Source organism: Poecilia latipinna, unplaced genomic scaffold (assembly GCF_001443285.1).
Source record: "Poecilia latipinna isolate Pla-1442-1.1 unplaced genomic scaffold, P_latipinna-1.0 Scaffold1318, whole genome shotgun sequence".
Lineage (NCBI taxonomy): Eukaryota > Metazoa > Chordata > Actinopteri > Cyprinodontiformes > Poeciliidae > Poecilia > Poecilia latipinna.
Window position 1 is genome coordinate 229,099 of NW_015113934.1, and position 9,900 is coordinate 238,998.

General features: G+C 37.6%; 1 protein-coding gene and 1 long non-coding RNA gene across 3 annotated transcripts in view; both read right to left on the minus strand.

The window, feature by feature from the left end:
- Positions 1–1,699: 1,699 nt before the first annotated feature.
- The window catches only part of LOC106961646 (uncharacterized), a 21,102-nt gene continuing 12,901 nt past the window's right edge, over positions 1,700–9,900 (minus strand). The window contains exon 3 of the long non-coding RNA XR_001427813.1: positions 1,700–2,153. This is a non-coding gene — a long non-coding RNA (uncharacterized LOC106961646). The remainder of the gene's footprint in view (positions 2,154–9,900) is intronic.
- tmem250 (transmembrane protein 250) lies at positions 2,831–4,270 on the minus strand. 2 transcript variants are annotated; one of them, XM_015055519.1, is made up of 3 exons: positions 4,048–4,270; positions 3,665–3,764; positions 2,831–3,632 (listed from the first exon to the last, which is right to left on the minus strand). In XM_015055519.1, the coding sequence occupies exon 3, from the start codon at positions 3,566–3,568 to the stop codon at positions 3,149–3,151; it is 420 nt and encodes a 139-aa protein (XP_014911005.1). In that variant the 5' UTR covers positions 3,569–3,632; positions 3,665–3,764; positions 4,048–4,270; the 3' UTR covers positions 2,831–3,148. The 2 variants fall into 2 exon arrangements, with proteins under 2 accessions (XP_014911005.1, XP_014911006.1); XM_015055520.1 differs by having other exon boundaries at positions 4,037–4,270.

Below are 9,900 nucleotides of genomic sequence, written 5' to 3' on the forward strand. Positions count from 1 at the left end.
CAAAACAGGATTAACATTTCATCTCACTTCATGTTGCTAATACTAAAAAATTAGTTTAAACCTAAATCTACCAGCAGCATCAATAACTTTGGTCCTAATTTAATACACATACTCTGAGACCCCCCCGAATATCCCAGGATATGTCTATATATCACAGTATGTATCTATGAACATCTGAATGAACAGATATAGGTAAAGGTATGCATGTCTGCAATTGTGTATGTAAACAGAATGTCATAGGCCGTCTAATTAGTAATCCAGGAGATTTTAACTCTCTGGGGTATAAACATGACGTGAGATGGAAGTGCATGTCCTTCACCCACTGGCATTTAGACTTGATAATGATCTGTATTTATTTTACTACCCGCTATAGTAAGAAGGGTGATCATGCAGATGATTCAAATCTCCAAATATTACTTTTAGCGAAGAGCAGCTAAATGTGGCATCTTCATAATTTGCTGTTTGTTCAGTTTATCTTGCTTTACTATTAAAAAATAAATAAATAAAACTTTTCTTTCCAATTAGCACTAAATGTTTTTTTAAGCACAGATGAAAGATTATGACATTGAAAAGTGTCAAAGAGACCACATTTATTTTGACATTTCATAATAGTTAGCAATGTTTTCTTACAGTTTACTCACTGAGCAAAGTAGAAGCCCTTTTGCTGTATTTCAGTGACTGTGCTACAGTCTGCCAAATAGATATTTCTAAAAATGTTTTAATGTTTTCTTGTAAAACTGAATGACACATACTCTTAGTCTCCATTAATGCCATTTTAAAGTGAGTTATAAATCGAGTTGTTTTTTTTTCACCCGCAAAAGACTATTATTTACATTTTTTTATGATCTTGTGTGGTTTCCAGCTAACTTGTATTTGTAAAAACTGTTACAAAATCTTGATGGAAAATATGCTAAACAAGGTGAGAAGTTCATGGTTTTTGCAGAAACAAATTCAACAAGTGATTAAGTATGGCAAGTCATTCAGACTAAACAAACAACTTCCAGCTTTCAAAGCAAAAAAGAAGAAATGAAAGGGGCTGATGACTTGTCAAAACTACTTCTTTGTGTGGTTCATGCAAGCAGTTAGATCGGCCCTGACTCAGAATATGAGGCATATGATGTGTTTATCCTGTACACAAAAGCTTATTGTTGCCCCGATTATCCATTTGCAGCCGGAGGCCAAATGGATCTCAAGCATTTCTCAGTCGGCCCACCAGCTAGCGTCAAAAGTTCAGATCCAAGGCTGGCATTTAAACAATTTCCAGCCTATTTTTCCCCCTTGGTTTAATTAGGAAAGTAAAACCAAATTCTGTATTAAATAAAATGCTCAATTCCTTAGAATTAAGCACTAAAAATGCATATTTCAGCTCAGCCAGAGGTTTCAGCGGTTCCCGTTAGCTTCCTTTATGCCAAGTGTAAATGAGGCTATATAAGGCTGTTGGGAGCAAGCCATGTCCATTGTTATGCTTGGCAGAAACAGCGGGGTCCAGTTGCGGTTGTGTGCCAGAGGAAGCTAAACAGAGAAGTCTGTCAGAGCAACTCTGAGACCATGTGAAGAGCGACTGATGGGACACTTGACCCAGAGGCGTTTTCAAGTTGAACTGTCACACACTCTTATGACACAGCTCGAGGCATGATACCATGGGTGCAGGACTGCATGGTAAACACATTCCCTTGGCTTTACATTTTAAATAACAATGCAACAGAGAAGAATATTTATTAAATAACTTAAAAAAAACAAACATGTTAAATCCATTTACTTTTGTCACACTAACCACAAAAATCACACATCGGTGCTCCTTTTTCGCTTCCATGGGTTGACATATTATAACTGCACAGTTACTTAACCTGCAATATAGATGTATGTTTAAAAGATACTGTTTGCACATGGCCTATTATAGCCAAACTTATCTATGGCTTTTAGAGCAAACCTCAAAATATGTCGAAACAAAAAGACAAACTTGCATCATACAGTCATACGTCAGCATTTCATGCAACTGTGACATTTCCTGTTATAGTAAGTCGTAGCTTTATAAAACAAACACTTATTTTGATGAAATGGTTTACAAATGGATGAAATACAAGTTGCTGGTCCCCTTCTAGTAAGTTTGAGTCTGTTGTTTTTCCATATTGAATGTATATGGTTTCAAACAACTGCATACAAAGACCTCCATCCGTTAAAAAATAACCCAACAAATGTCTTCGCTTAAATAGTTGAAGTCATATTAGTTAGTCTGTATCTTAATGTGGGCAGACAAAGTGATTTTAGTTTGGAACTGAAACAATGTAGAAATGTTTTAACAGCTCTTCAGTACATTTTTAAAATGAAATTTCGTTTGAAGCCACAAATCAACTTGTGGGGCGTAATGGGATCTTCTTTAGGAATTAAACTTATGGTAAAAAGTATTAATTATTTGAAAGAAAAAAAAAGGTTTAAAAACTGCACTTAGGAGTGAATTAAGGCAATTCCTTTGAAATCATATAAGTAAGCTGTTATCTAATACTTATTTTATCTCTGTTTAATTGAATTTGATTAAAAAAGTATAAGCTCAATCAAGACTTGGGGTCATAAGTTTCCTTCATTGTTATTTTGCGGGTCAGAAGCTAAAGGGTTTTGGAACTACTGCCGGTCAGGTGGATGCAGGTCAGTCCGCTCCTCTGCCACGTTGTACTTTTGCAGTTTCACACTTGTTTTCTCAGCCGTCTTACAGTTTCGTGAAAATGTCTCCATTTTTATCGGCCTTGACAACTGAAGGTTTAAAGCAATTGTCCGTAAGCAAATGAGGTTTCTTGACCATCATTTAAAATATCTATCAGTCAACTCTATGGTCGGTTTAGTCAAATTCTATTATTTATTATTTATATGAGTAATAAATAAATGAGTCAACCACAATCAATAGGAACAAGACGGATTATGATATTTTTTTTTTCTTGAACGTAATAAGGTTTTAAGAAGCTTCTATGTGCTATTTCAGCATCTTTATGGTAATTTATTTCCACAATTTTTCAAAACATTTAACAAGCAACGGAAATAAACCAGTAGGCAATGATCAAGTACACAGAAACATGATGGCTTGTGTATGAAGACGAAATAGTGATGTGACTTGGTGTACGCCCTTTCAGTCTTTCTGACATTCTCAGCAGCTCAGCTACATGTCCACAAAAACCATAAAGCACCAGCCGAGTCCCCCCACCAGAAACATGGTGATGTGCATGCTGTAGATAATCAGATCGTTGAGCACGCCGAAGTCCAGGCGCCGGTGTCCGAGCAGAAGTAGGATGACGGAAAGCTTGTACTGCAGCCGGAGGAGGACGCGCACGCTGACGTACTGCAGGAAGAAGAGGGCAGAGAGGAGCACCCAAAGAAGGGAGGTCAGCAGACTGCAGCCAAAGTACAGCAAGAAGCGCAGGAAGCTGTACATGCACCGGGAGCGCAGGTAAAGGTCAAAGTTGTTGTACTTGGTGCGCACCAGCTTGGTGGTGTGCGCCGAGCCGCAGGCAGAGTGCATGCAGGTGGTGTGGGGGCCATGGAAGCTGCGCACCCTGCGTGGGATGGGGATCACAGGCATGGAGGGGCTACAAGAGCCCAGAGTGGTGCACAGGAGTGACAAGTGGGGGGCGCGGGGGGGGGGGGGGGGGGGGGGGGGGGGGGGGGGGGGGGGGGGCACAGTAGGACCTGCTTCCAGCCCCCACACCGGCTTTAGTGAAGGAGCTCAGGAATGCTCATGGAATTTCCAGATTCCCTCTTTAGTATACAACAAAGCTCTGCATAAAGAAAAAAACAAAAACAAACACACAAAAAAAAAACATAAGTAATCACAGACTGTTTATTAGTGGAACCTGTAAGTGCTTTTTGTAGTAAATGCAAAAATGTGTTAGAAACGCTACACAAAATGCAGACTTATGCAAACGGTGCATTCTCAGGTGTGATAAGACAGCTACGAATTACTTTGACGCATATTCAAGTAAATCACAGCAATAATACAGAGCAGCATGCAGAAAAAAAAAAAATGCAAGAACGCCTGCAGGACCCATACATGAAACTGACCGCGTTGATCCAAAGCAAACTGGGGCTGTTGTTTTCCGAGGCGTCTGGTGGCTGAATTACATTTTGAAGCGTTGAGCGGAAGATTCCCCAAAAAGCATCACTTCTGGTATTTTTTTTCACACTACGATTTATATTTTTCTGCCTATGGATGTAGCTTTAGCCAGAGAGAATTTGAGCCGGTGCGGTCGCAAAATAAACGAGTCATCGTGCTGTGACGTCAGCGTTAGAATTAAAGGGACAGTGTTCATCGTCAACGAATGATGAACACGATCTATCTATCTATCTATCTATCTATCTATCTATCTATCTATCTATCTATCTATCTATCTATCTATCTATCTATCTATCTATCTATCTATCTATTGGGCATGCTGATTAACTTGTTTTCTTGTAATAACAGGTGTATCACTTTTTTCTTTTTCTTTTACCATGATCAGTTCCAAATCCACCTGTGCTTTTTTTTTTTCATTTTTTTTTTTTCATGTGACATAATTTCACACATGAATATTTTTGTGGCTCACAAACGAGTTTACACGTGGTACAATGTTATAAAAGTCAAATCATAGGATTTTTTTCTGGAAGGGCAGAAAGTTAGATAGTGGGGTGTGTTCTGTCCACCTCCTCTTGTAGGAATGTGGTGTTGTAGGAATCAGACTCTATAGACTTTGCATTGTTGCATGTTTGCATTGCGCCATGGTGGAGGTGTTAGAAGACAGCTTTAGCACAGAATAAATAGACAAAATAGAACTTACACTTATATCATTGTGCAGAAATGCCTTTACCTACTCCATCTCTCCAATACCTCTCCTACAATAAACAGTTTAAAAAGGAACAAAAGGTCAAACTGAAAAAAAAAATGGGAACAAACGAACAGTCTCATAATAACCCAAGACTCGTAATGTGTCTTTGAGCAACTCACTATGGGTCGCTACAGTATATAATTACAGTATACTGTTGGATTCTTAAATATTCTATCAATGCCTGGGTTTGCAGTTTGCATGGTGTGAGATGCTCCACATACTTTCACTTTTGAACACATGACCAGGGTATGACACTGAGCACAAGCACATGATCTGCACATGGAAAGTATCTGATCACATGTGGGGCGCATGTGGTATTCTTGTGACCACAAGTTTACCACATGTAGAACACATGAATAAAATACTTGATAACATGTTGAAAATATGAGCCACATGTGGCAAGTGGCCACATGTAGCCTACATGGGTAATGTTTTCAGGAAAAGGCTTTTCATTTGATTGTTTTTTTTTTTTTAACAAAAAATGTTGCTTCCTCTTTGCTCAATCTTAGCAAAAACGTTGTAAGCTTTATGCCTGCAGACATCCATCCATTGACAGTGTTTTTCAACCACTGTTCCGCGGCACACTAGTGTGCCGTGAGTGATCGTCAGGTGTGCAGTGGAAATTATTCAATTTCATCTATGGTACCGTATTTTCCGGACTATAAGCTGCTACTTTTTTCCAAAATTTTGAACCATGCGGATTGTAGCCCGGTGCGGCTTTTCTGTGTATTTTTCTTCAACCACCAGGGGGCTCTTTAGCAGGAAGTGAATCATTAGAAGTCAAAATTGTAGATCAAAGAAGAACGCGTTAATTTTCATTCAGAACAACCACATGATGCTAGCAGCAGTTACGACGGAGATCATACTAGATGGGTAAAATATACAGATATTGACATTTTGTACATGCAAATCTTCATATTTTAACAGTGAAATCTTTCCCAAATATTATTGCTTCTTTCAGAATAAGAATTATTTTCTGTATTCTGGCTATAAGAATGCTTGTGAAATAGTTTGTAAAACACTTTGAAGTTTTCTACAACTTCTTTAAATTTAAGACCACAGTGTTGTGACACTGTTCAGGTGATCAGGTGTATTTTTGAAGTGGACATGTTACGTGCAATTTGAAATAAGAAATGTAAAATGTGATATAAAAAAAACATTTTTGTGTTTATTTGATTCCTATTCAAGACACTTTGATAAGAATGACTATATATGTAATATAGGCGGCTACAGAGTATCTTTGTTTACATTTTTGGTTGGTGGTGTGCCTCGAGATTTTTTCAATTAAAACAGTGTATCTTGGCTCAAAAAAGGTTGAAAAACACTGGACTAGAGCTACTTCTCAATGCAGGGTCACAGGAGTGCTGCTGCCTTGACCTATTTTTCCATGCACTGCCCCAAATAAATAAATATGTGAAGATTAACTAGTTAGAAACATTTTAATTGGTTGATTTGAAAGTGTAAACTTCACTTGAGCTTCAGGGTGTTCAGTTTTTTGAATCAGCATCTTTTCAGTCAGTGGAGATGTGGAACTTACTTTGCTGTGGATACGATGTTAGTTTTTCATAGACGGTTTAAAGCATTTCTTCACTCTTTCTGACCATTCTCCTACATCTGAAAACCTACTTCAGGTGCTTCATCAGAAGGATCAAGAATTTCAAAAGTGCACACCTCCAAAGTGCACCATTAGAAGTCTGATTATCCTCACACATGAGTCTTGAGGTGTGAGGAAAAACAAATACCAGTTCCTTGTAAAGATAAGGGTTCACACGTTGTGAAGATTATATTACTCCATTTACGTACATCTTTAGACTTCATGTGTTGTAAAACATCATCCAAAGTGGTAAATATACTCAGATCATATACTCAGGCCATTTCAAAAGTGGTGCATCAAGTAGTGCTTAATTATGTTACATGAGATAGCGTCTCCTTCCTTTTTTAATCTGCTTCAACTGAAAATAAATAGGGGTGGCAAAATAAAACACCCTAACTCAATAAAAGGATTCATTGCAGCTCTGCATTGATTTAAGTGAGCTAGTAAAATGGAGTCTTGTGACTATGCTGGCAGCCATTTGCAAAGAAAAGGCATTGCAAAGGGCATGAGTGAATCTGAATTCATGTTTCTGTAAAGCCGACACAAGGTTGCACAGTGTGTGGACTTGTGCACGTCCTCGTACTGTGAGTGTGCTTCACTCTGTGGATCACGTAACCTCCACTAGACCGATTTATGAGCTAGAAGAAGGATTACATCTCCGCTGGCTGTCAGCAAGCCAGATGGCAGCAGGTGACCGTAAGTCAAAGTAAATGCACACACTAAAAAAAAAAGTTTATTATGGTTGTTAATAGTGTGCTGGGTCACATTGGCGAGAATTTAAAGGTGTATTATGCAAAATGAGAAAAAACAAACCTCAGAATGTTTAATCAAACACACATAAAGGTGTCACCGAGGCTGGATACATTAATCCATGTTTGCTTCATTAATGTAATTTGTTCCATGAACATTTGAGTGAGCTCAGATCATTCAATCTCATTGGCTGTATTTATTAAAACTGGGTATTTATCATGTGTTTTTACGCAACTCAAGTCCAGGAGTTGCAGTTTTGCCCCTGATATTTCATGTATTAAACACACAAAATGAACAGACTTGGGTTTTCTTAAATTGCACAGTAATTAAAAAAGGGACTACACACAGCCACAGTTGTCTGGGTTGAATTATAGAAGGAGATAGAGGGCTCACAGTTTTATAAGGACAAAGTAAGTGTTTTCATGCATCCGTCAATCTTGAAACGAAACCTTACCCACCTTGGAATTTTATTGTCTGCTCATCTCACAATGTGTACTTTAGATTCTGTTTAAAGGAGGATGTATGTTTGCATAAAACACGTGTAGTAAATATACTTCAGACATGTTTTGACAATAACGTAGCACAGTATTTTATTTCGTTGTCATGTATAGTATTGTATCCTATCTTAGCACATCTCATGTTCCATAAGGAAATATTTCGCAAACATTTTTTAAAATATTTTTAAGCATGATATAGCAAAGTTGTTTTTTTTTTTTTTTTTGGAATATTAACATGGAGAATTAATATGTTGTGACCAAAAAGGGTCGAACAGGATCATCAGCAAAACACAGGTAGGTTGTGGCATTTAAGTGATGCTCAGGTAAGGGTCCAAAGTATGCCAGAAAAAAATATTCCCCATGCCATTACACCACCACCTGCCCTAACTGTTACTTACAAGCAAGGGTGGATTCATACTTTTGTGTTGTTTACGCTTCATCCTCACCCTTCGATCCGAACACAGAGAACATTTTTGTTCAAAATCGTCCAATTTTGGTCAGCCTTCATGAATCCTTGTTTCAGATTGTGTTCTGAATGGCACTGACTCTCGTCTTCTGCAGCTGTAGCCAATATGCTTCGATGTATGATGTGGTTTATCTTCTCAAACCAGTTTGTCCATTTCTCCATTGATTTCTGATTTATCCACACGTCTGCTGCCCTCTAGGGAATACTTTCTGTAAACTCAATGGATGGTAGTGTGTGAATATTTCAGTAGATCAGCAGGTACTGAAAAGCTCAAACCAGCCTGATACCAACAGGAACTCCGTCACATTCTCATATTCACCATATTTAGATGTCTAAATACATTGAGTTGCTTCTGCATCAGTAATTTCATGATATAGGAACCAAACAAATAGAAGAAGAAAAAAAAAAAGAAAAAAAAAAGAACAGCTTAATTATTCTGTGGTAATCTTGAAGCAGAACATTTTTAAACAGTTTGAGTTGGATCTGAAAGTCTATGTAGTTGAACTTCAGTAGAAATGCATCCACAGCTAACATGTTTTAAATACGCGATCTAAAGTTATTTTTTTAACTTTAGTAGTTTAATCGTTACTAAATGCTTTTTGGAGGACAAGGTCATGTTACACTTTTTGTAATAATTTCTATAAAAATCTGTTAAGAATATATACCTAAAACATTGTTTTTTATTAAAAAAAATGTAAATGTGTTTTTTGTTATTACGAAAGCTATTCTTGTGCGTCCCTCTTAGACGTGAGCAAGAGTGAAAACTGCGTTGTTCACCACTAGAGGGAGCTGTTTGTTCAAGTTTAGCTACCGTCAGCAGCACTTCTTAATCCAGTGAAGAGTGGCTCATCCAACAGCATGGAATCGAGCCTTCTAGGGACCTTTGAACAAACTCCAGCTTCTAAATTATTACTCATTTTGAAATATTAATACATTCAGCACCATTACTGCTGCAAATGGCCCTAAATGGTGCCAAAATCTGAACGCAGCATCCTCACCCTGCATCTGGGTAATAACCGCTTCCAAGCTGAAGAAGCTCTTTTTGTCTGTTGCCATTACTGAGAAAAACGATGTCAATAAAGCAGGCGATGGTGATTTAGGCTTGATTTAGACCTTATAAAAGACGTCTACAGGCTATAATCATGCATCACGACCAGAGGATTTCACTATATTTCTCCTCTTAATAGAAAAAAACATAACTCCCCGCCCCCACTTCTGTAAGGTTTTAAATATAAATTAAGTTCTTCCATGTCAAGTTTTATTTTTTTTTTTCTGCCATCATAGCCCAATTAGTTTTCTAGGGTGAGCAAGATTAAACAGTCAACAAGTCAAAATGCTCTTTCACTCCTTCAGATGTACTTGGGCTAAATCAATTTATTCATTAACTAAGTAGAGGTCACAGCCAATAGTTGAGCAGAAACAAATTAAATCAATTAGTCGAGCTAATAAGATGAGGAAGGCTTTAATTAGTGAAAGTTTAATCAAAGCTGTGTGTTAAGAAGTAGCTCAGTGGAGCTCCAAAACAAAATTCTGTCTCAGACTAAACTTTGGACACAAACATATTTTTGTACATGTAAATTAGTTTGATATTCTATATTACATTCATTCTTGAAAAATGAATATTTGTTTCTGGGAAACGTACGTAGCATGTGGATGTCAGTCTCCCTGGCGAGTGTTTTTTGCAGATAAAAGGATTGATTGAACGTTGAAATTATAAAACTTAAGTTTTCTACAGATTAAAGTCTA